This window comes from Lethenteron reissneri, chromosome 23 (genome assembly GCF_015708825.2).
Source record: "Lethenteron reissneri isolate LAM-NWPU_2019-01 chromosome 23, ASM1570882v1, whole genome shotgun sequence".
NCBI lineage: Eukaryota > Metazoa > Chordata > Hyperoartia > Petromyzontiformes > Petromyzontidae > Lethenteron > Lethenteron reissneri.
In genome coordinates, this window is record NC_083801.1 from 8,504,909 (window position 1) to 8,531,860 (window position 26,952).

General features: G+C 41.6%; 1 protein-coding gene across 10 annotated transcripts in view; it reads right to left on the reverse strand.

Moving 5' to 3' along the window:
• LOC133345916 (RNA-binding motif, single-stranded-interacting protein 3-like) overlaps window positions 1-26,952 on the reverse strand; it is a 156,380-nt gene that overhangs the window by 45,448 nt on the left and 83,980 nt on the right. For 7 of the 10 annotated variants that reach the window (XM_061557036.1, XM_061557033.1, XM_061557031.1 and 4 more), the window contains one exon: window positions 2,300-2,457. In XM_061557036.1, coding sequence (XP_061413020.1) covers window positions 2,300-2,457 — 158 coding nt within the window. Of the gene's footprint in view, window positions 1-2,299; window positions 2,458-16,027; window positions 16,265-26,952 lie in introns of those variants that run through there. The other 3 variants (XM_061557040.1, XM_061557039.1, XM_061557032.1) reach the window with 3 other exon arrangements.

Genomic DNA, 26,952 nt, shown 5'->3' on the forward strand with positions numbered 1-26,952 from the left:
CTGAATGGATGGCTTGGCCAATATGATGACATTAGTTTGCACTTAAGAAACAATCATTCTGCTTCAGTTGTGAGTGTCTCTTTTGTAGACATAATTCTAATTTCCTTTATGCATCCAAGTCATTGGATATTTTTGCGTGAATGCTTTCATTTATATGTCTGCCGGACGTTAAGAAATTCCATCATTATTAATGTAATTAATTAAGTCCACATACATCATAAAGAAAATAGATTATTTGATATTAGTGCCAATAGTTTTTATGTTCCTAGTTTAAGTAATACAAACTATTCCAAAATCTACTGAATTTACATGAATGGCCTTTATATTGATACAATTCAATCACGAACTTTCTGAAACTAGTCAAATAGTAGTCTACATTGGTCCACAGTCGAGCATACCACCAACGATTAAACAAATGTCTGCAACACAAACCTTATATGCTTATGTTGTACTATAAATATGATGCATTCAAAAACATAGGACATCATAAAACAATAAACGTAATGATGAAAATGGTGAACACATTGTGTAAATACTGTCAAAAAATAATAATAATAATAGAAGAAAAAAAAATCACATCAATTTTTTTTATCATTGAATGCAGTAAAATCTAGCCAATAAATAAAAAAATATACAGGCCCGAGAAATATCTTAAATGGGTAATTCCTGGATACTCATAGAAGATGCAACAGAGAGGCGAGACTTGATTTCTTGAGGGTTTAGCATGCGCTCCATTAGTCAAACAGTTCAGTGGGGACAATTGGCACAGACAGTTTAAGGTAAAATCTGCATACTTCATGAAATAACATGCAACTTGATTGCGTGGGCAGCGGAGATTAGAGTACAGGATTGAGAACACAACCATAAATACAAGGAGAGAGTATACTGAAGGTAGATTGGGGATATTTAGTCTCAGATTTTACTAAATGTGTCTTACTGCACCCATTAAAATACATTCAGTGTACTGCTTTTTCAGTAAAATAAACGGTAATTACATTTTCAAACTGAGCTCAGTTTTAAAGTCATGTTTTAATGGTATTTAAGGACCCTGAAACCCCCACCATAGGCGATTTGAGGTATGAGGGTTTAGAACACCACCACCATGTGCACGAGACATGCCAACAATTGCTCCTGCTGGCAATGTACTGACTTGTCAAGATTCAAGGTAATGTTTTTTTTATTCAAGAACCGATCTGTTTTTTTGTCTTTCTTGTAGCATCTAATTCACATTTTCAAACTCATACACAGCCCCAAAACATGTGGCCACAATATTAAACACCACACTTTTTAGTTTTCAACCCTTCCTCGTATACATATTGGCTGAGAGGTGGAGCGGAGTGCATCATACTACAAAAATCAGGTCATGGCATTACTCATTAGCACTGCTTTAAAGATCGTTTCACACGGACTGTGCCGTGCCCTGCCTGAATTTTTTTCTTGACTGCCCCTTTAGTCAAGCTCATGCTGCGGGGTTGCTCATATTTCTCCAGGATCATTTTTCTTTATTGCCTTGATATTACTGCATTAATTAATTGCTCTGTTTACATGAGTGTTTTCTATTAGATTATGATTGTATGAAAGTGTTTACACAATTTGTTCACCATTTACATAATTACACAGATTGCTTTACCATGTCCTATGTTTTAGAATTTCTCCAGGGTAATTAACAATTCCGATTCTGATATTTCCGTCATTTGTTGTCTTGATCTTTCGATTCACCTTAAGGAACACACTAGTGATAGTGCACTATGCACTGCAGTATAAGAGCAATTTGCATTAATCAGAAGTATTTATAAGATGCACTATTGCACGCATATGTCAAGAGCTTACACAACTGTTTTATTTGGTGAATCGTTACTTGCCTAAAGCAAACAACGTTTTTCGAATTGCTTTAAATGTGCATTCCAAGTACAACCATACAGTGGATATAGCTATATGACACAGCAGATTGTATTCGTTAGTTAAAATTAATTTAAGTGTGTTGGTCTGGAGAAGCTATGCAATGCAACTATCGAATGGATATGGCTAATAGTACATTTGCATTTGGTTCCTTACTGAAGGTAAATACTCAAAATTACTTACATTTAGAGTCAGCAAAGGGAACCACTAGGAATGTCCTCTGCAGCACGAGCCGTCCCATCATATTTAACACGGGAACATTGTGTGTAGGTGGCTAATGCAAATCATTAAAAGTATCAGAGCAGATCGTGCATTACGTGTGTGTCAACTATCATGGAAAACAATAACGTACAAATAAATTATTGAAAACAAAGAGTCTTTAATAAAATAAAACACTCACGGCTGGCAGAGCTTGACAAGATCCTGGTCGGTTGTGCCGGGTGGAAGCCCCCGTATGTACAGGTTTGTCTTGCTCAGCTGCTCACCACTGGTGCTGTTAGCACTGCTGTGTGTACTGGGGCTTGGAGCCATTTGATTGGAAGTTTGTGTGTACGACTGCTGCAACAACAACAACAAAAAAAGACAAGCAAATATTGTGATTAAAATACATTCCTATGCAAATCTCTGAAAGTGTTTTTTTTATCACAGCAAAGAAGAACTCTGATTGGAATTACTGCACGAGATGCAAAAATATTTCTCCAGGCACCATCTTCTTTTCCACTGGAATTCTGAGCCTTGCCAGCACAGGGACCCCGCCGTACACTTGGTTTTCCACTGGCTATTTCCCGTGCCAAATAGGAAACACAACCGTGATATTCTGGCCTCGCAGTCAAACTAGGCCAACGGCGGGCCTAGAAACAAGTACATTGCATGTGATATCAGTCGGTAAAGTGTGAGGACACCGCGTTACCCCGTCCGTCGTCTACGTACAACTGAACTCGTTCAATGCACGCGACGTCAGCAGCACGCTTCGGGTCCTGCAGTGGAAAAACAACCTGGCTCAGGTGTACAGTAGATAAGGGAAACGTGGTTCCCTATTCAAACCACGAAATGGTCGATGTCACTCTCACGGTCGAGGGTCAGTCCCGTAATAAAATAACTTATCACAATCTTATGCTCATTATCAACTCCCAAGATCGATTTGAACCCATCGGGGATTTTACCTCACAATATTCTAATAGAGTTGCTCCAATCCATCTATAAATGCTTAAAAATAGTACCCATAACTCACAAAGACAAAGGTCCCCCAAGTCTTTTGGGGCAAGTGTTGTTGGTATATGAGGGGGTGGATGTGGCCAACTCCACGCCCGGCCGATTTTGTCTCCCCATTGCTGATGTTTACTACACATAGCACCAGGTACTCATTTAAAGCTCAGTCGACCTAGGTAAGGGAGGGTACAGGACAGGTTCTGGCATTTGCTGTCACTGATATTGGTCATGAGCGGGAATTCAGCTCAAATCTTTGCCAGGTTTGTAGTGAAGTGCTGTGCAAACCACTGTGCCACTGCTCCCTACATACACACTCTCACTGCAGAACAGGGGAAGAATATACAAACGCCACACTTACACACCCACACTTAGAATACTGTCCGCAAAGAATCACTGTTGGTCACAAAACCTCGTTTAACTACAATGGATAAGCAGCACCACCTCAGCATTAACAGCCTCAACATCACTTGCCTAGCACATTCATCAAGGGTGCCCTTGTCGATAAATGAGTAGAAGCATGAAAACTTCTTTGAATGTTGAAATGACTCTGAGGAATTACGCTCCTCAGGGCTAGAGACATGCGACGCATCATCTTTGATCATTTTGCACAAACACCACGAGCATATTTCTGGTCTAAATGAGCCGAATGCATGAATATGAGCTACTGTACTTGAGCTATATTTGCCATTCACAGTTATGTCTGTGAAACAATGGCTCTATGTTTTATATTGCTGTATAAAATATATTCTTAGGTTTTTTCGGTAAAGTCACGTAGGTAAAACATCAAAATTAATACAAATAAAATAAAACAAAAATCACGACGTTTCGGAGGCAACATGTTTCGGAGGAAACGTCGTGATTTTTGTTTTATTTTATTTTTATTAATTTTGATGTTTTACCTACGTGACTTTACCAAAAAAACCTAAGAATATGAATCCTTGCAGTTACGAAAGCTTCAAATCTAGTATAAAATATAATTTCAAATTTCACTGCATAATATTGCTTCTTTTTTTTTTAATACGATATACAAGCCAAATTCAACGTTGGGATGTCTGGTATATCAGTGATGTTTGGACGCATTAACTCAGTTCCATTAATGAGTGATCAATTGTGCTTCATTTGAAGAACGCCTCTCAAAATATGTGCACACACAAGTGCAGAAATGTAATGATGTGTATAGCATATACTGGCATGCTGGCATGCTTGCTTTTTCACAGTACAATCCTTCCCATGGGCTTCTGGCTCATTAATATGTGCTGATTTTATAAAAACAAGTATAATGGGTTTCTTGGAGTTATTTCACATCAACAAAGCATCGTTGCAATGCATTCTTTTAATATGATTATCCCCAGAATAATTGATAACGCAAAGTCATTGAATTTAGTGCATGCGCATATTGGTGTAATATTTGAGCAAGTAAAGATGTATTTAGTTTCAGATGTTGTACTTTGCTGCCTCCAGAGAGCTTTATTTGTGCGTGTATCTGTGCATGTCTTCAATTGGTCAAATAATCCTTAAATTACATTATTTAAGCAAAGTCCCCCTTCCAATTATTCAAGAGCAAAACTTAATTATTATGACAGTTCAGCCTCACAGCAAGCAATGGCTCGTTGACATATCAGTTTTCTGGTATCACACATTTCTAACCGTCGACTATCGTGGAACCCATCAAAAAACCTTCATCACCTCCGTAATGCACGAGGTGCAAGGATAAAGGAAGCGTAGAGAATTCCCATGGCTCCTCCACACAGACATGGTGCCATCTCACTCGGTATGTGAACTTCTTGGATCCATTATCAGATCGGACAGTTCTACCACATTGCAGCATTATCCCAATTCATATATTTTACGGCAGAAATCAGGTCAATGCCACGCACATTTAACGTGGTTTATAGACAACATGAGTATCAGTTAAAATATGCAAAGCCTTAATTCTATGCAGTTTAATTATGAGTTACAATTTTGTTACAGTACTACATTTTAAAATTATATTTTGTGTTTAATTCAGAATATAAATAAAACATTCAACCAGTCAGTCTGTTTCCTCATTCTCATTGATCCTCTCTATCAAGCCAAGATTAGACCAGTAATTGTGCTATGTGAATTTTCCAAACTGTTTGAAATGGAAATGGGGTTATTTCATGTTTGCTCTGTTGTACAGGGGACTCGTTGCTCCTGCACGCTCTTGTTTTCGCACGCGCCATTTGGCCAGCAAACGCAAAGGCATTGTTGTCAGTTCCAGCAGTGCACTGACGTGAGGTCTGACAATTTTCCGTGCAACGGTAGCATTCGGAAATGTTATCCGTGACGAAGGATGTTTTGGTTTTCATACCGTCTGATTCTAAAGCACGTTATCATTCCAGCGCACGTAAGTTAAATATTCCAATTTTATAGACCTCTGTTGTTCCAAGTGCATGCCTTGCAAACACATGAATGTGGTTGTGCCTGGACGTGCCAAACATTTATGTCTCTCTGATGTTGGTTTCAGGTTGTACCACGTGCATATTGTTCAGATCATGTCCAACGTTCTGCTCCACGACCTCTTGAGAACTGCTTCAGGAGCTGAAATTCAATTTGCTCCACATTGGATATGATGCTGAATTACACGTGGTATAATGAGAAAACACATCCGAGAGCTTTGCATTTTAACCGTGAAAAGCTACACAGTAACCTTCAGAACATTCAGCGTTTCAACCAAACTAGATTCTCCTACACCAAAAGTCTGTCTTCTCAACCTCAGGAGCAGTCACTCTGTCTCCAAAACGTCCAAACGTCAGTGGAGACAGCTACAGATTCACTGTGCCGCCACTGTGAGAGGCTCGCAGCTTTAAACGATCAGGAACAGCATATTATGCTGACAACTGCACATGGGGATTAATAAATAAGATGTACTGTACAATGCAGCTGCAACTGGAACCCCTGGGATCTGCCATAAGTGGAAGAGACAGATACATTTAGGAGGGTATGGGAGCGCTTCTTGCACACACACACACACACATCGCTTGATAGACTCGGCCACATGGAGTGCAGTGTAACAACACATCGCTGTTGTCCATCACTGTTGAGTAACACCGAGAATCCCTTTGATTTGTTCTCTCCACCCCCCCCCCCCTTTTTCATTCCCCTCCCTTTTTTGTCAATTATTTTTTTTTACCTTGGACGTGAACGGAATGTTGTGATTTGTTTTATGTTGAACTTCTTTTGCACCGTGTGTAGCCGACGTGCTAACGGGCAGTGCGGTAGTTTTTGTTGTTGGAAAATAAAGTTGAAGAAAATAAATAAAGTACTTTATATGCGGTACAGCAGCTAATTTACATATATAAGTTTATAGAGTTGAAAACCACGAATCGACTTTGCCAAATTAAAAAAAAACATCCATGAGCTAGCTAATAAAACACCACTTACAATTACCACTTAAAATTAATATCACTTCACATTACTGTTTTAATTAAAATAACTCAAAAGCTTTAAACATTTTTAAGACTGCCCGATCTGTTGCTTAGTCATAATACAGATTAATAAAGCCGTAAACAATACATACACGGTATCATCTTTCAGTGCTTAATAGCAATATATCTTATAGTTTAATCAACTTATAACATACTCACGTGGGCAATGCAGCAAATCACCCAAATCCAGTAGCATAACTCCTATGTCATTGAGGCAGTTATCACATCATTAAATTTGTGTGGGTGCTTTCGTAATTTTTACATCTTAATTTTAATCTTCAATATTAATTTAATGTGGCAGGTATCATTTTTATTGTCCATTTCGAAGATATTTCTCATGATACGTTGACTAAAATATCATGACAAAGAAAGTCCCCATTGTTATTAACCGTATCTCCGCTGCATCTTTGAGGCAATCTCAAAGGAATTTCAGTAGTGGAACTGTGCTGCCTTTGATCCATTCTTGGAGACAAACACACGTTGAAGAAGTAATGAAAGCTGACACATGCTACGCCATGAAAACTGCGCACCAGGCTGACTTTAGCATCTGATTCACCAGGGCAGAATCATTTTCTCCCCACAGATTGACAGTTTCTTGCTTCCCCCTCACTTGCCATATGCTGACCCAGATGAACACCATCTTACGAAAAACAAGAATGCCTGGCTTTCCCAGCGCGGTGCCTGGATGAAGCAACCTGCAAATCGGCTGCCTCTTGCCCTGTAATTACAGACACAGGTTCACTCAAAACCAAGCCACCCTTTCCCACCATTGGGAGGATATTGCAATCTATATATTTTGCACTCTTGCACGAGAGACAAAAGTGTAAAGATACGTATCTGAAAGGTGCCTCTAAAAGACGTTGGCACTGCTTAAGGTGGGGCTGGCGAGCCGCGAACACCATTGGTATGTATACGTGTGTATGTGTGTGTATGTAGGTGTGTGTGAGTCATCTCGGTCATCTCAGTCAGTCGACCCGTGGCACCTGGGTCTGCCCCGTGACCTCGTGCCAGCGGGCGTTCGACACTTCACGTGGCCTCAAGGTGCACATGGCCTGGCACAAGCGTCGTGGTGAAGTCACCGCCACTTAGTGACGAATGTCGGTTGTTGTTGCGTGCTGTTTGATGAGAACATAGTCTACGTAGTGAAAGCAAAACGAGTGAATGTCTCCCAATAAAGTGGAAAAGCCCTCTCGTTTTCACACAAGACTTCTTGACTATCAGCAAAGCACGAGGCTCCTCCCTCGGCCAAACAAGTGCTCCTCTGTGAGCCATTAAGAAAGTCGCCATTGTTTTGCCAGGCCCCTCCCTGCTATTAGGTCTCTTTAATGGCTGGCATTTGCACGCGGTCATTACAGGCAAGCAGGGCAAGAAAGAGGGCTCAGATCGGGCTCAGATCGGTCGGAAGCCAAACAGCACAAAGCCACAATTCAAGGTTTCCCTTATCACAACACACGCATGCTCACACGCACAACCGACACACACTGACATGTGCGAGCTTGTAAATATACAATTTTACAGTGCCATGTTTCTAGACACCATCTCCTTAGCCGTGGAGTCAGATGTTGAAGAAGTATGGTAAGTTTGCCTCATTAATTAACTCGCCTTACAATATTAAAAATAAGCTTCAGAAAAGTGCTAGTCACAAAAGTCAGCACGTGTCGCCCATACTCAAATGAGCATTGAGCAGTACTCATTTCCAATGGTGATCCTGACCTATAGATGGAAATTCCATCATTCATATGGAAGGTTGTCAGTCTTGCCATATGAAAATCTTTTGACTCTCTCCAAAGTGTTACCCACAGAATGATGATGGGCCTACTTTGACTCTGGACCAGGATTTAAATTGACAGCATTTCTGTACTTTGGGCTGCGTAGGTTTTTGTGGTTGTGCTGCATACGAACTCCGATGCGGTTTTCACGTCGGTGTACTGCATGTGGAGAGAATCGTTGGACCCTGTGCCGAACGGCACGTGGTCACGACCCCGAAAACTCATCGGAGAGCACTTGGTACACTGCCACAGCACCACCCGGTCAGATCAATGTCCTACGTTGTATTCTAGAATTGCACTCCTTGTTCAAAATTAGGCATTCATCTGATAGTTTGTATAATACTGGTAGGAACCTCCTGGTTACACCAGCCCACAGGGGATTATTGTGTCCGTCCATCGTGCAGGGAGGGGCTGGGTGGGGAGGGGAGGGGAGGGTGGGGAGGGGCTGGGTGGGGAGGGGCTGGTCACCCCGTGGTGCCCTTATGAAACTCAACGTTTAACCTACTCACGCCGGCTTGTGCCCGCCCTCACAGTCGAGGATATTTGCGGAATACACCATGCCGCCGTTGACCCTGGCCATTGACCGAGCAACCCAACGTTCCTAGCAGCTCCCTCCGCAGGAATGTGTTTGTGCCCGAGCATCTCTGATGGCAGCATTCACCAGGGGCTCTTTTGTTTAGGCCGGTCTCACAACTGACGTGAGCACCTCGCCCAGCCACTGCCTTGCAGGCCAGTCATATGACCGCATTAAACGCATCTATACACAAGGAAGCAAGCATGTGATCTTCCGAAAATGTGCGTCGCAGTCATCGCGCTTCCAGCTACAATTATTATCACTGTCGTTCACAAACTTAGCCGCTCAATTACACTGTCATCTGCATGTCATAACGAACGTGTATATTTCCAAGTAATTGTACATGTAATCATAAATTACTGAAAGCCATTCCAAAGTTTTATTGATATAGATATTCTCCTTTAAAGCAATGCCCAAGCACAAAAGTAGGGTGTATCATGCTCTAGGATGTGCCGTGTATTGCCCGATAAATTTAGCCATGTCTACCCTTGAATATTAACCATGCTTTGGCACGCTTTAATAAAAGCATCTCAACATCAGTTGTCCCGGCCTTAAAACCACAATGCAGCGCAATGAGACCAGTGTCCTGACGAAATGCTTCCCCTGTGAGGAACGTAGAACTCATTATATATAACATGTAAGCATCTCAGTCTACATACGGTAGTAATAAAATCTAAAATGTACAGCCCCTTGTCAATCCACTGGCGGATGAAGGCTCCTCACATCGTGTCGGTGAAGAGAATTGTCTGACCACACCTTTCTGTGCTGATGTGTGGGTTGGAGAATATGGTTCAGATATCACTATTCATTTTAGCCTTGGCTGGGGTCGGTTATTAGTGCACCACCGGTCCCCGCCGCCTCTGGGAATACAGCCCCACATTATGGGAATGTTTGAAATAAGAGCAAGGGAATAATACAGCAGTGTCATGATGATTCATGTGTTGTTTAAATCTTGTACTTGCATTTATTAAATAACAGTACTGGCTATGAAGCATAGCTAAATGCGATAGATCAGAGATGAAGAGGTCAGAGGCCAATGTTTTTGTGATATCAAAAAAATACATGCACGTGTACAGTGTATCCTACTTGTGTCCTGCTCATAATGTATATTCAGATAAAATAAATACATGTCATCTAAACCACAGTGTTTGAAAATGCAAACGTTTGCTGAAAGTGGGATATTAAAACAGACTTATACATTTTCATAAAACCCAAAAATACTGTTTTAAACTTGTTCATTTAATGTCCTGCAGCATTGGAGTTTACACAAAAGTATCCTTTTGGGAATACAGAAAATGTATTGAAATGTATCATAAGAGTTCACTATGTTACCTCTTTAGGTAATTCGTAGCCATGTGCTACTCAGCCACCTCTATAATTAGTCATTTAAAAGGGCGGCAATCTGCATTTATATTTTACGTGCATAATATATGTTTAAAAATAGTATTAACTTGAAAGGAACACACAAGTAGTCAGAGATAAAACACTGAAGATTATATTATATTAACTTCCATTTTAGTCTTGCTCATCCATTCCACTGTCGTTTATATTATTAAACTCAATTGGGATCCATTCTAGATTTGAAGCTTTCGTGACTGCAAGGATTCATACTCTTAGTTCTTTCGGTAAAGTCAAGTAGGTAAAAAATGAAATTAAAATTAATAAAAATCAAACAATAAAATCACGACGTTATTTTATTGTTTTATTTTTATTAATTTTAATTTTGGAGGCAACACAAGTCTCCGTCATCAGGTGATGACAGAGACTTGTGTTGCCTCCGAAACGTCGTGATTTTATTGTTTTATTTTTTATTAATTTTAATTTCGGAGGCAACACAAGTCTCCGTCATCAGGTGATGACGGAGACTTGTGTTGCCTCCGAAACGTCGTGATTTTATTGTTTTATTTTTTATTAATTTTAATTTCGGAGGCAACACAAGTCTCCGTCATCAGGTGATGACGGAGACTTGTGTTGCCTCCGAAACGTCGTGATTTTATTGTTTTATTTTTTATTAATTTTAATTTCGGAGGCAACACAAGTCTCCGTCATCAGGTGATGACGGAGACTTGTGTTGCCTCCGAAACGTCATGATTTTATTGTTTTATTTTTATTAATTTTAATTTCATTTTTTACCTACGTAGTGACTTTACCGAAAAAACTAAGAGTATCAATTGGGATCATGCAGAGTAACCCCTGTCCCCTCCTGCAAAAAAAAAACGTGACAGGATCCTCCCAAACAGTCGTGAGACTCCGGGAGGCATGCCTGGATAAACACAAGTGGAGTGATAAATAAATACACGTTGCCAAACAGCGTTCATACAAACCAGATTCGTAAATAACAATCACAATTGACATTTACCGTCACATAATGCGTGATTAAATAGAGTATATATTTGCTATAATCTTAAATATGAACGCATTCCACCCACCATGACAACAGCATACCCTTGCAATAGCGTATGAATCTTCTTGGTTCTTTCGGTATAGTCACGTAGAAGGTAAGTTATAAAATAATAAAAATAAAACATAATAAAATAATTCTCACGACGTTTCGGCCACAACGCAAGCAGCCGTCCTCAGGTGAAGAATGCTTGCGTTGTGGCCGAAACGTCGTGAGAATTCTTTTATTATGTTTTATTTTTATTATTTTATTACTTCCCTTCTACGTGACTTTACCGAAAGAACCAAGAAGATGAATCCCTGCAGTCACGAAAGCTTTAAGTCGAAATATAGCGTATGAACTTGATAATCGCAGGGCCAGCGTGGTAAACAGGGCTACAGGTTAAGCTGTAACTCAGAGAACACATGCCGTTACCATTTCACCTACAACGTTTCTTTTTTTTTGATCTCCTCTCCGTGAAAGGCAGAGAATCGCGTGGCACAAACCGCTGCCAGCAATCTTCACCCTGGCTAACTGCATCGCAGTAACTGAGGAGTACCAATTCCAATTAGCACTGCTGTAGCAGACACTCCACGGAGAGTGGCTGAGCCCCCCCCTCCCCGTGTTCATTAAGCACTTCGCTCCCTCCCTGCCATACCCACACGAGGTGTTTTTCTTTGCATCTCACGTGTTAGGTTCCAATTTGTCCTCCAATAGCTGCTTGTGCAATGTGCTCATCTCAGTTTGCATGACCCGAGTTTCCTCGCGGGAAGTACAAAACAATATTTTTAAAATTATTCCAGCGCAGTTACAATCCAGAGCCAGTCAATTAGTGAGTTGTGTTTCGCAATTACAGGAAAAAGGCGATTAGTTGCGCTTTAAATTTTTTGTTATTCGCACATCGTTCAGCATAATTTTAAGGAAAGCGTGCAAGAAATGTTAGTTTATGAATGCAAAGGCTACGTATGATATTGTTCTAATTGTACTCGCCAATTTACACAACTAAGACTAATCGTCAAGTCAACAGGCAACGTATTCCCATCGAACGTAAACGAAGTGGAGTTGGGTTTAAACCTGTACCTAGGGTTGGCAGCTGTAAATGCAGAACATGGGTCTGAATAATGGAACGTCCAACTTATAGACATCCATTAGTCTCTAATTGTCACAGCACTAACATGCAGACACAATAATTAGTACCTGAACAGTAAATACAAAATAACATCTGTACTTGCATATTACAAACATTAACTCTTAACATCAGAAGCATATGGAATACAAGAGTATGGTGTCACATTTATTTAAAATGTGTTCTAACAGTGAACATTTGAAATGTTGTTGGTAGATGTTCCCTGTTTACCAAGTAAATGACAATTACACACAGAGTTTAGCACCAGCATACGAAGCAATGGAACTTTGGGCATTAATCATCATCATATTTCTATCACAGCTCGGCATTATATTTAATTTATAGTAACTTAGTATATTTGGTATTCGCACCACTCTCATAGCATAAGGCTATCACACGAAGGCGCTGTGTTTCACAGTAGGGGCGAATGTTGTTATGTGTAATCCCAATTGAGTAATTTGCAGATAATTTTTTCAAATGTAGAACAGTTTGACACAGGGACACAAATTGCCTACTCTTTTCGAATGGAATTATGGAATATTTAACGTCCACTGTTGAGCAGACCGTGCGTATTCATGGTTAATTTTGGCGCAGTATGAATCAGGGCGACTGGTCGGATTCGAGCCACGCACCTCTGCAACAAGCAGCATCACTCTCTCTACTGCTGGGCCACGTCACCGCCTCGTTACATGCACTCTGTAGTTGGCAGGAATCGGGCTACTGTAAGCATAGGCGTGTAATCTTGATAGAATCCTACCACGCTGTATTATAATCAATACCCACAGCAAGGCAATCTCGTGTCTGTGAGAATCATAAATACTGCATTGTATTTGGAGACGGCTTAGGCTAATTTTTCCTATGGACACCAATCACAATTTCCCATTCTCTATACAGTACTGTTTTTTTTTTCTTCAAACAAAGCATAAATACGCAAATCCAAGCAAAGCGTGTATTTGGAGCTGAGGATTGCAGCGCCGGGTGTGGGATGGTGCAAATCCCGCACTCCGGTGCATTGTTGGATTGCAGATTTGTGCAACTCTCAAATCCACTGGGCTGTCGCACGCTGACCGGTGGGAGTTGGCAGTACAGCAAACGGGTTCGCCAACCTCTCTGCGCGCACCTTCGAGTGCGTCCCAATAATATGCACGAGAGCTTTGTGCAGGCATTCCAGTTTCCTTCCACATGCAAAATAACTCCCCTAAAAATGGAATTTTACAAACATCCGAATGCCACCACCCTCCAGACAATGAGTCCCAAGACTCGGGGAGACTTATCTTGATGAATAAAAATTGCATTATTACCGGAACAATAATAATTCAACGATACATTCATTTATGTATGATTTCTTTTTGTGTCCCCTTTGTTGTGCTTCTCTGCAGCACCTCTGATTCGCGACGGTCGGGGCGATGTACGGTGCGCGAAAGAAGTTCATCGCACGCACATCAGAAAACACAAGCACAACGTTGCACGTGGGTTCAAATGTTAAAACGACGTACGCTGACCTTTAACAACCGTGCAAAAGAGTGCCCACCGCACACTTTCACCACGATATTTGCCCCGAGGGGGGAGGGGGGGAGCGCATTGAAGATCGGCATCAAGCGCCGTCTCAGTGCCCTCCTCACTGGGAGCAGCAGCAGCAGCAGCACTCAACACGGTTGAGGCTCAGGGTGTTTTCATTGCACCCTCCCCCCCCCTTTTCCTGTCACGCAAAGCTGAATGTAGGCAGCTGTGGCAGACACTGAAGCATTGTATGCAGGAAGGCCTTGGGGGGGGGGGGGGGCTTGTTGCACTTATCTGAATGTGTCCGGTGCCAGCCAAGACACAAAGACAAAGATCCCCCGTGTAGCCTTAACAGACTGTTGGGGCAAGTGCCGTTAGCGAGGAGCACCTATGAAAGCCGGCACGGCGCACGAGGGCGTGGGTGGCCAGGACCACGCCCGGCCGCCTTTGTCTCCGCAGTGGCGATGTTTACACACCGCAACCAGGTACTCATTTGATGCTGAGTCGACCTAGGGGAGGTCCTAGACCTGTTTAGATAATCATCACCGGGTCGAACTTGGGTCGCCGGGTTTGTATCGCAGCACCCCAACCGCTACACTACACCCACACGCACCTCCCTTTCCCCGTAAACGCTCCTTGTAAATGTGTCAATTGGCAACGTTTTTGGCTGCTGCTGATGACACGGCAAACTCAATGTTGCACACATGGCACATAGAGTACACATTACACAAAGGCCACACATCGCACACCAGGGCACACATTGCACACCAGGGCACACCAGGGCACACATTACACACCAGGGCACACCAGGGCACACATTACACACCAGGGCACACCAGGGCACACCAGGGCACACATGGCACACCATTGCACACCAGGGCACACCAGGGCACACATTGCACACCAGGGCACACATTACACACCAGGGCACACCAGGGCACCAGGGCACACATTGCACACCAGGGCACACATTGCACACCAGGGCACACCAGGGCACACATTACACACCAGGGCACACATTGCACACATTGCACACCAGGGCACACATTACACACCAGGGCACACATTACACACCAGGGCACACATTGCACACCAGGGCACACATTACACACCAGGGCACACATTACACACCAGGGCACACCAGGGCACACCAGGGCACACATTACACACCAGGGCACACCAGGGCACATCAGGGCACACATTACACACCAGGGCACACATTGCACACCAGGGAACACCAGGGCACACATTACACACCAGGGCACACCAGGGCACACATTGCACACATTGCACACCAGGGCACACCAGGTCACACATTGCACACCAGGGCACATCAGGGCACACCAGGGCACACATTGCACACATGGCACACCAGGGCACACAGGGCACACCAGGCCACACCAGGGCACACAGGGCACACATGGCACACCAGGGCACACCAGGGCACACAGGGCACACCAGGCCACACCAGGGCACACATTGCACACCAGGGCACACCAGGGCACACAGGGCACACCAGGCCACACCAGGGCACACCAGGGCACTCATTGCACACCAGGGCACACATTGCACACATTGCACACCAGGGCACATCAGGGCACATCAGGACGCTCAACCAGAGGTGCTATGTCGATGGTACTCCCGGCGTATAAAAAGCCTCTCTTGCCGTCTTTACTGCTTTAAGTGACACGAGCATGAGAAAAGCTTTCGAATGTTCTGCTGCTCATGAAAATGGTGTGCGGTAACTGGGCAGGGAATATCGCATCTGGAATGCTTTACAGTCTTACAAATCACGATGAATACCATTAAACGCAGATACGTCTGGCTAAATGTAATACGGTATATTAAAAAAAAAACACCTAGTGAACAGATGACACGGAATAGAATTCGATAACTGTTATTAACAACATCTGCTAAATCAAGTTTCACAAGAAAGGGTAAACCTAAATTCGTTTTAAAAAGATTTCAGCGCAAAACTGCATTCAATACATTAATACTTTAACGCCCATCACTCACATAAGCGGTCGGTAACGTTAAAAACCAATGTTTCAAAGTCGTAAATAAAATAACATCACATTACATTAAAGCACACCAAAACGTAAAGCGACGCCTTCGTCCTACCTGTTTACTGGCCGATGCCCTCTTAGGACTCTGTGGCAGGATCATCTTTGTGGCGACAGCGTGGAAGGGTGAGTGGCCTGTCAATAGGAGGTGGGCACGCGGCGTCGGTCTAACGTCTACGAGCCCTGTCCCCCCCCCCCCCCCCCCCCCAGCTGCTCAACCTCCTCCTCGCAGCACTAACCCCCCTCTCCACTCGAAGAAGCACAAAGAGAGGTGAGTGGTGGTGGTGGGGCGATCGACAACATAAGCCAGTCGTGGGGGGTGGGGGTGCCTCCGATGTTGCGCTGCGCTCACGACGCAACTTTCATTACCGTGCCTTGCGACTCCCATTCACCCCTTCCGAGGGTCTCTGCGCGAGTCGGAGCGGAGAAACTCGCGCACGTTTCTCAAACCCTCCCCCCTCCTCTCTCGCCGCGGCCTCTACCAATAGCGGCCGCGAGAGAGAGAGAGGGGTGGTGGTGGTGCTGGAGGAATTTCGTCCCAATGTTTTTAAAGTCCATCAAGTACGCGTGTTCGTGCCTGCCTAACGGTGCCACTCGATTTCGACGCAGCACGTTGAGATTTGTCAAATGAGCGTGGCAGTGATTATTTAAGAAACGAGTTGATATTTAAAGCGAAGGGGCTTTTCGCCACAGCCCTGTGTAAATATCAAGTGGTGGAATCCGAATGCATAGATGGAATTCCTATGGTCACATGACCTGCAATGGAATCATTAAAGCTTTGGCTGGGAGACTGTTTTTAGCGAGCTGAGAGTGAGTCCATCGTAAACGTTAAAAATAAAACAATGCTCCGATTACATATGCACCAGTCAGAACACTGATATTTTCTTTAACAAATATAACTGTCTGTTTCGAACTTTACGTTGTTAAGCATTGGTATTTCAGAGGACGATAACAATATGCGTCATCTTCTGATATGATGAAAAAAAAATTGTCATGAGCCTATGTTTTTCCACTGCTGGATGAAAGCTGAGCTAAATTGTTACAATTCCTCCGATGCCACAATCCATCCCACTCCTACACGGGCTCACCTCGTCGCTCCGTCACCACACTCACAACCACTTGTTTGGCTGTCATTCGACCATCATCCCATCTAGCGATGTGATTACTCAAATCCACGAGCTTTCCTGCAGAGCCATTATGCCTCTAATGTGTTGATCATGTGTCCCTTTCATCACCCAAACCTGTATATCTCTTTACTTCTTTGTGAACTTATCAAATGTTGCTCCATTGTTTTGCCAATGTCCATGTTCATGGTCCATTGTCATAGGTGTCAATATACAATTATTGAAATACTAGCTTGTTTGCCCGTCCAAGGACGGGTGTATATTGCAGTAAATGTGAAATATTAAATACAAAATTGTTCAGCTCATTAATATTAATGAGGGGGGTGGGCCTCATGTGGAGTGACGTCACACGGGGTGGGCCTCATGTTGAGTGACGTCACGCACGGGACACACACATTCTTGGCTCATTATAGTAGTAATGCCTCGTCAGCCGCAATACTGTAGTTTGCTGGTTTCCATTACAGTATTAATTCACTTTTCTAAGAGCACTCAGTCCTCCTCTTGTGTACCTCTTTATTGCATTGTTTTAATCACAATCCACTTTCAACAATTGACTTAGGTATATTTATTATGCTGCATGTTCCAGTTATATCCCTTCAAAATGTATTTTATTTATGCGAGAAAACTTGGTATGGATTGCTTTGGTTTTTGCTCACATTTATAGCGTCTTTGACAATGTGTTTTCACATTCACGAGAGACACAATATTTATTTTGTATTTTAACGAGTTGGTGCACATACTGGTGAAGGACTGTACAAACAGAATATTTGAGCCCGACGCCGATTAATAATCGGGTAACCTTGAAATCATAATCAGTGCCCACCACACCTTGAGCTGTATCCTCGGTTGAACACTACACAATCTTTAACCACACGCTAGTTGCTTGCCTGTGAATGGAAGTCCAGGTTTCCAATTACCCCTAAGAGGGAGCCCAGTGACACTCAACCCGGCCAAAGGGAACGGTGAAAGCTATTTGCAGGGCTTCAAGAGTCGCTTTACCGACTGGGTCGATAATGGGATGATGAGTGTCTCTGATCTGTCTGCCCACTGTGACCTACGTCAGCCCTATGCCAATATTATCGCTTCATCAGAGAGCATGCAAACCACTGCCCGTGCACATTCAATCAAGCCGTGGGTTTCTTACAAGGGTAAGCGGACCAGCTTTGAAAGATATATCGTAAATACAAGGAGTAATTTTAAGCCTCTTATTCTTTTGCCGGTTCTTTCTTAGCTCATTTCGTTGTTTTGATGTGGTTTCATATTTTCAGCGATACCGTCAATATCCATTTTCAACTTTTCCAAGTAAAGTTGAAAGCATTCATACATTAGCTCTGTCGTCAGTCTGTCTGCGGAGGGTGGTCATGATAACTCTCATAATGATAACCCAATATGATCTCAATTTTATTCCATGACTATGCATTAATGAATTGTATCCCCTGTTATATAAATAGTTTTGACAAAGTTAAAGCCAGAGTGAAACCTGGAGAATGAGTATATGCTCTGTATCGTGGAAATATCTACATATTATCGAACCATTTCAGTTCAAATGGTCACCTGAATTTGCTAGAGATATAATTAGAGGGAACGGGGTATATGGAAGCCCCAACGTAGGTTCAGATTACGTAAGTTAACATGGAAAGGACCTCTTCCAGGCTTTCACATTCTCTACCTAGGCTCAAATATCCTGGGTGCTGATAGCTTTTGGAATGGAAACTATATATACGCACCAAATGTTAATATATTATTGGGATGGTAGCAAAAGTTGGTATTGCTATGGTTCGCACTTCTAATCGGTGACATAAGAGCTGTTTTCTGTAGATTGCTAAAAAGGTGACTGCTGGATTTGAGTCTTCTTCACCAGCATCGGTATCTGTAGTTGACGAGGGTTATGATGTTTATACCAGGGCGAATGTCAAGTATTTAATCTGAACATCCACCACAGACATGTGGAATGTTCATCACCAGCTCAAGGTTGCCAATGTTAATAATTGTTGCCAAACGCTATATTGGACTTTCACTCATTAAACACTGTTTGCTAAAAATACAGTACCATCCCCTTATTCACAAAGGCAACTTTCCAGTATGGACTGATTTTTGAATTAAATATTCATTAAATCAATGCTGAACATAAAATACTGAAGGTGAATCAACTTCCTGATGATAATATGTTGACGTTCTATCTTGGATTTTACCGTATTTACGGTGATTGCAAACATCAGCCTTTACCAAAAAACAATATTCTAAGGACATATGAGTTCTTAACTGTGTCCACATAGAACTGATTAAAAGAACAATAATTAGAAAAATAATTTGTCGTGCAACCTTTATAAAAACACTCCAAGTATCGTGCAAAATAAAAATGCTTTGCAATGGAAACAACATTATTTTTTGGCGCAGTTCATTCCAGCTATCACGAGAGCAGGCATGATACTCGCCCACCCCTCTGAATCCCACAATGTCTTGAAATGAGATCAACACAAAATATGCTGAATGTAAAATTTCAAAAGTTATTGGACTGATGTTTAAATAACAAAAACATAGGCGCATAACAATACACTGACTGCAATAGCATTGGAGATGCGGTAATTGTCTGCAGAAAAATGAGCCTACCATGTATTGTGCTTAATATGAGATCTTGGCACACAGCCAACGGTATTTACATGGCAATTTTTGTTATTAACCTAAGTGTAAGAATGTCTCATCTGTTGTGGCAACCACTGTGTATGTTAATATAATGATAACGGAGATATTTTGTAAAATTAATTTTAGTTTAAACTTGAGAACACGAAGTGTATTATTTTGCCAACACATTGCAGATTGGTAAAACATTTAACACCATTTTTCGAGATTAAATATTCATACTGCAATTAAAAACAAATCTTAACGCCCATATACGCTGCATTTCATATGTGCCTCCTTTCAAAACTGCACTACAGTAGTTTATAAATCACTATAATTAGACGTTTATCTTGAAGCATCACATTTCAACGTCACATGAAAATGTTACATCATGTGTATTCATTAGGAGCTAGTTCTTGGTTCTGTTTCGCACCCAAATTATTTGCCCTATTTATCGCCCCTTCTTCAGACAGTGGTGCTACATTACTAAGGCACCAATTTAAGAATGTGTGAATCGCGAAGATTGGAAGAATAAAAAATATATTTGGCATAACAAAGCTGTAGAGGATGCTAATGAGCGGCCTTGCGGTGCAGAAGTAACGACTGCACCTGGCTTCTGAGGGCTGCCAGGGCATCACATGGGCAGCAGCTGCTGCTACGCAGTTCTAGGTCACTAGCAGCAAGCACACTGTCAATCTCAGTCTGCACAGCAATGTTCCAAAAACGATACATGCAAATGTGTGGAAGTTTAGCACACACACACACACACACTGCAGCTTATCCAGCAACAATATTGCATACGCTCACACACATATGTGCAGCACACAAACACAAATTTTCCCAGGTAGTGCCGGTGGCATCAATCACCATTGTGGAGAGGTAAATTAACATACTTCTTACTTCTCTTTAGTATCACATGAGTACAGTACCTATAATTGTGTCAAATCCCTTGGCTTCATGATAATCTTAAAATATGATATTCACGTGGACTATTTCACCAGTCAAGTTAAGACCAGCATGCTGTACCGTAAGAGTAAAACATTAGTACACGTGATCCTAATGAGGCATTCTTACTGAAAACCGTGAATGCTATCAGTTGCTGCTCACTGCCCCAAAGTTTGCCTCTGGAAACCATATATGTAGAGTCCCCACTTCCACAATATGGGGCCCATTGGCTTGGCTAATGCCAACAACAATCACATCTGTAAATGAGCATCGGTGATTCTCCTGTGCCGATGAGTCTTAATAAGAATAACAACTGGACCACCACAGGTGGCTATCTCTGCTGCTGCTGCTGTCAGTTGGCACATTTGCTGAAATGTATTTTGATGGTGCCCAAAGACAACAGGAAGGACCACAATGCACTTCTTCAGAAAATCCTGATGTTTTTCTGCTGCATATTCGCAGTGGCCGTGTGTTCTTGGCACATTTTAGTATATTCTTTGATACTTGTGGCTTTCCAGCCTGCACTATTAATTCTGTCAGTTTAACACGTAGGCTTGCGCAACCAATATTATTAATAAAAAAATGTTTTATGGGTTTAAGCGCGTAAATATGAATGTTGTTAACACACCACCAAACACAGCCGATTAGTGAAGGTTGTCACAGAAATGAAACGTGCCAATTAGTTACGACTAACTAATTATTACTACTCTTTGGTTTTTTCGGTAAAGTCACGTAGGTAAAACAATCAATAAAATAAAATAAATAAAACCAACTAAATTAAATCACGACGTTTCGGAGGCAACACAAGCCTCCCTCATCAGGTGTAAAAAAGGCACAGCAAAATAACTGTCGTGAGAAAAAAAACGCTGTGCCTTTTTTACACCTGATGAGGGAGGCTTGTGTTGCCTCCGAAACGTCGTGATTTAATTTAGTTGTTTTCATTTAATTTATTTTATTGATTGTTTTTCCTACGTGACTTTACCGAAAAAACCAAAGAGTATGAATCCTTGCAGTCACGAAAATTTCAAATCTAGAATTAATTACTACTAATTGGCTGCCAGGTGATGGTGGGTTAAGGACACATTTATATTTACACGATTTAACCCATAACACCATTATTATGAATAGGATTACGTCATTTACAGATTTGATTATTCCAAAGGTTCTCGTTCAGATGTAACTTTGTAATAAGTCATTTCATACCATAATGAAATGGCATTGCTGCTAGAAACTGTAGTCTTCTTTTGGATTTGCTCTTTTTTGGTGGCTTGCTGACAAGACCAGTTCTTTTGTTAAATATTTTAACTGTTCGGATACAATGCTCCGAAGCAACTGGTTGAGCCAGGATTCATGAATAGTCCACCAAACAATAAATAGGAGTTTGGCCAGTGTAAAGTGTGCCAGCATTTGAAAAAAAGAGTGAGATATTCCTGCAGCAAAGCAATCTATTTCCATAAGCCTTTGGGGGATAGCTACTTTTCATATGCTGCACAGTTCCCTTATCTTAAAATAAAAATTATACTTTTAAAATCTCCATACCAGTAAAGGGAAAAATATATAATTAGTTAACGTCGGCTCAATTCCCAACGAGCACATTTACTGGAGTTTGAACTTCATGGCACAGACAGTTTACACTGACATGTGATGCATCGGTCTTGAGCCAGTTTTTCGAGGTTGCCAATCAACATCATGAATATGGCTGAAACGTCTTCAACGTTGGCTCAGGGGTCTGGGAGTGTATACTGCCTGTGCCGAGACAATTTAATCCATGGCAGATTTTTTAATTTACAGTATGCAGTCACATTAACTAAAATACTGTACAGCATCTTCACCTGAAGTTACGTAATGCACCCAAGGAAACAACATACGAATTAATTTAACAGTGGTGGAAATTGGCCAGAATGCTCTGGAATTCCATGGTGGGCATGATATTTTGAACTTGACTGAGTTCTGGAAGGAATCCAGGATTCATCTTCTTGTTTGGCCCACAGATAGACCCCTAGACTAAAAGAGAACCCCACATAAATACACAGAGACCCACAGACACGCACAGAGACCCACACGGAGCAAATCTCTTCCTCCTCAGATCGAGTGGAGGGTGTGGGGAATCATTTATGGGTTCCCCCAGTAATTTCTTCCCATTTCCAGCCCTGGAATTAATTAAAACAGAACCCTTTGTTACAGAGTCAAAGCTGCAATTTTTGTCCATGGTCGATATCAAAATATTGGAGACAGCACTAGCTGTGTAACAGTTTTACAAATGAGGCATTTAATGTATAACAAGACAGTAATACAATACTGTATTGTACTGGTAAAATTAAGTAACGAGATACAGAACGTGTATCTGAAAGGGTATCAACAATGAAGTGTTATTAATCCAGTGTAATGTAAGGCCAACATGGGAAAACAACAACAACAACAGTGATATACTACTCATTAGACAATAATATCATCTTTAAGCCAAATTCATTTTCAACGTAAATATGACAATGGCATATCTGGGTCTATAAAAGGAGACCATATCACGGATTCTATAATCCATGGCACGCCACAAAGGTTAATCCGGAAATCCACAAAAATTCGCACCAGCGCAGTGCGCTGCGGATTACGAGAGGAATCAGCCGCTCCCGAAATATATAGAGAATTTCACATTTTGGTGGATTTCAGGATCAATGGTCCAGCGGATTTCTAGAGAAACCGCAATCTGCGGGTAATTCACGAATTTCATGAATTTGCAGATTATTGCCGCACGGATTTTTGGAGGAATATTGGCGTTTATTCTTACTTGCCTTCTTCAGGAATTACAATATTGATATTTACACAGAGATGGTCTTAAATAGTCTTGGTGAATGAAGTTGGATAGTGGGTTTTGTCAGATAATTTATTTAGTGTTGTGCATCGAGTAATTATTTTTAATGCATTCCAAAATGTAATGTTTAGATTGTCTGGCTGAAGTGAAATAAGCTGTCATTGTGTAGACTTCGTATTCAGTAGGAGTAACAATTAGCCACATGTGAATAATTATTCCTGTTCTAATGAACATAATTGTGAATTTGAATTTGCCTTTTGAAATACAATAAATCTGCACAGTGTGGAGTACATTCCTGCATGTGTGAATGGTGCTATGTGGAATGCTAACTGCTGTATTTTTCTTATTGATATTATGTCAAAGGTGTAGACGCACACACGGGTGACACGTGCACTCAACTTGCACGTGTGTATATGTAAAGGCATCAACGGTACAGGAAGTTAGCAGAGGTCAAGTCTTCCATTGAGCCCAGAATTCTTGCTGGGTCCAAGGCTCAATACGAGTCTTGCCTTCACCTCTGAGCTAAATAATAAATCGGCGAAGTTCAACAAAAGAGCAGATAATGGTCATGTCAGAAGCGATGCATCCAGTGCATATAAATTGTGTGTTCTTGTTTAACGGGGATTTTAAAAGGATATACATTGAACTATGCATCTGAAAAGAGCAGAAATTAAAGACAAAAATATTCCAAAAGATAAAATATACTAACTTGTTTTACACTACAATATTTAAAAAGTATAAGGTGGACAAAATAGTGAGAGTTTCCTCAGTATATTGTGAGCAATGCCTCAAAGGCACGATCGCACACATGTTAGAATGTCATCCCTCTCTTGTGGAATAAATATCACAGGTAAAATGCTCCCAAGGCTAAAACCTGCCAAAAAGAATGTTTAGGGGTATCAATATCCCCAGTTGAGAATTCCAGCTGAAGCTCAGAGATGAACGAGAAATAAAGTTAAACTTTTAAAATCCTCAGTGGAAGTATCAAATAACTGAAATTCTCTATTGGACTGCCCATCAGAACCAAAGTTGTCAAATCACAGTGCCGATATTTCTCCATGAGCTTTTGGAGGCTTGGGATTCAGTCAAAGTGGCAACGTGCAGTATACATCATATTTGGAGAGTAAACCACAGAGGAGCAATCTGCTCCATGCTCTGCCCAAAACGTACATTGTGACTCTTAGTTTAAGTGAGAATAGAGTATTTGGTATACTTGCAAGTTTCAACGGATTTTCACCCTCAGGCATTGTCAATTTTTACCAGTTATAACTTTAGAGAACATGTTATATTTAGAACCACTCTGCCATAAACATCAGTTAGTGTTTACAGTAATTGGCTATCGTATATATAAAACATATCTATTGTATTGTGTATTCTGTAAAAATAATCACGTAAAAATGTGTAATGTGCTGCTTGGTATTCATTTACTCTCAAAGACAGAGACTTATTCAGAGGCCCATGCAGTGAGCTGTCACCTAAGATTGCCCAAGCTCTGCAGTCCTCTATATGCTAAGGTGTTATCGGGCAATTAATGAGTGTGTACACGTGGGAGGAAGCCGGAGCACCCGTAGAAAAGCCAAACTTGTGAGGGGGAAACTCCGTATTCCATGCAGACGACAGCACAGGTGGAGTCCAGATTTATTGTTGTACCGCATTCTCCTGGCTAGCCAGGGTATAGCACCTTGACGCGCACGGGAAGGGAGTTTCACAAGATGCAACAACCCTCGCCTCCACAATGCTGGATTACAGGCGTGTACCACCACATCCCAGCTATATATTTATGCATTGATGCATTAATGTTATATTATGTAAAAAAAAGCCTGAGGTTTCATGTGTGTTTGCTCCATAACATTCCAACTTTAAATACCACAACAATGCAATGAACATCTCGATATATTGAGAAGATAGGCAGTGTGTGCGTGCTGAGGTGCACTGCTTGTGTGACAGTTCCAAGAAACAACTATTTCTGCTGTTTAGCTTGACAGTATTCTCCAGATGGGCAAAATCTCTCGGGCAAATACCTCAGAAATATGCTCACAATGCAAGTAAAGAGCGACTGGAGCTTGCTTGACCCCTACCCATGTCAGCGTGGCTATATAATGCAGTAATGTGAGCTGTCGTATGGACATGCACACCGCTGGATGAGGGGCCTCCCCACGTCATGCCGGTCGGGGTCACAGGGGTTATTTGACCCCAATGCAGGAGCAAAGATGTCGGAGCACAGGAGTACAATACAACTTTGGATTTTTGCTGTGCTGCCCTCTGCTACCTAATCACATTATTTTGGTACGTAAAGAACCAACATAATGTAACAGTGATATTTTAATTTATTTGTAAAACTGAAACATACAGAAGTCATATTTATACCATCAGCAATGGCATTCTCATAAAAAATAAGGGATATTTCCCAATCATCCCCTTGCCTCAAGCAACCCCTGATTAGGGAGACTCCAAATGACAAAAATGTGAAGATAATAGCAAGCGAAGACTAATCTGTGCCCAACCAAGGCAACACAACACTCCTGCCTGCCTGGGCCTGCTCCATGTGACCCTTGTTGAGCCTAGCAATATAATCTGCCAGCATGCGTCCCCACTAGAGGCCAGAGCTAGAGATTGCTATTTCTTGGCTCCCTCCAGCCCGCCCAGTACAAAAAAACATTTTTTTTACACCCATACCTCAATGACCTTATGAATTCAGACTCAGTCACATGAAGAACATTACTGTGCATACAACTCTCATCAGGGGATGGGGAAAATCTGCATTTTCTCATGGATTGGAAAAGAATATCACATTATAAACAGACGTATAGCCAATCTTCACATTTCAGTATTTCATTGGTTAATAAAGTGTGACTAATTCATGCCCTACAGTGGGATGTATACATATGTATTCCTCCCAGAGGGTGGTGTCCAATACGTTGGATTATTCATGAGCAACTAATAACATGTAAAATCAAAGACACTTAAACTTTCACAGCGTTTGTGGATGTACTGAATTTATCCAAAATAAAGAAAAGACTATGTGTTAAACGTACTGAATTTATCTTATCTGTGAATGTTTTTACTAAACACCTTCAGTAAAAAAAAATCCCTTTGTACTCACTCAACAGCAAAAATGTACTTCGAGGCTTAGTTAACCACCTTAAATGTAACATATAGAGTGTTACCTAAACACAAAATTTATTTAAACCAATATTATCAACCCTTAAGGGTTTGGGACATTGCTGCAGATGTGACAAGATCTGAAATCGCTGCAATCCTCAAAAGCGCCAAGATACCAGTCAGCAACATCAGTAAGGATAAACGTTTTGAGTTATCTCCATTGAAAAAGAGGGATGATATCGTCATCCTCTCAGCCGACAAGGGCAATGCCACGGTCATCATGGACAAAACCGTGTACAACAACAAAATTCAGGACCTACTTAATGATGGTAGCTACACAAAAACGTAAAGAGATCCCACCAACAGCCTCGTTACAAAAACGAA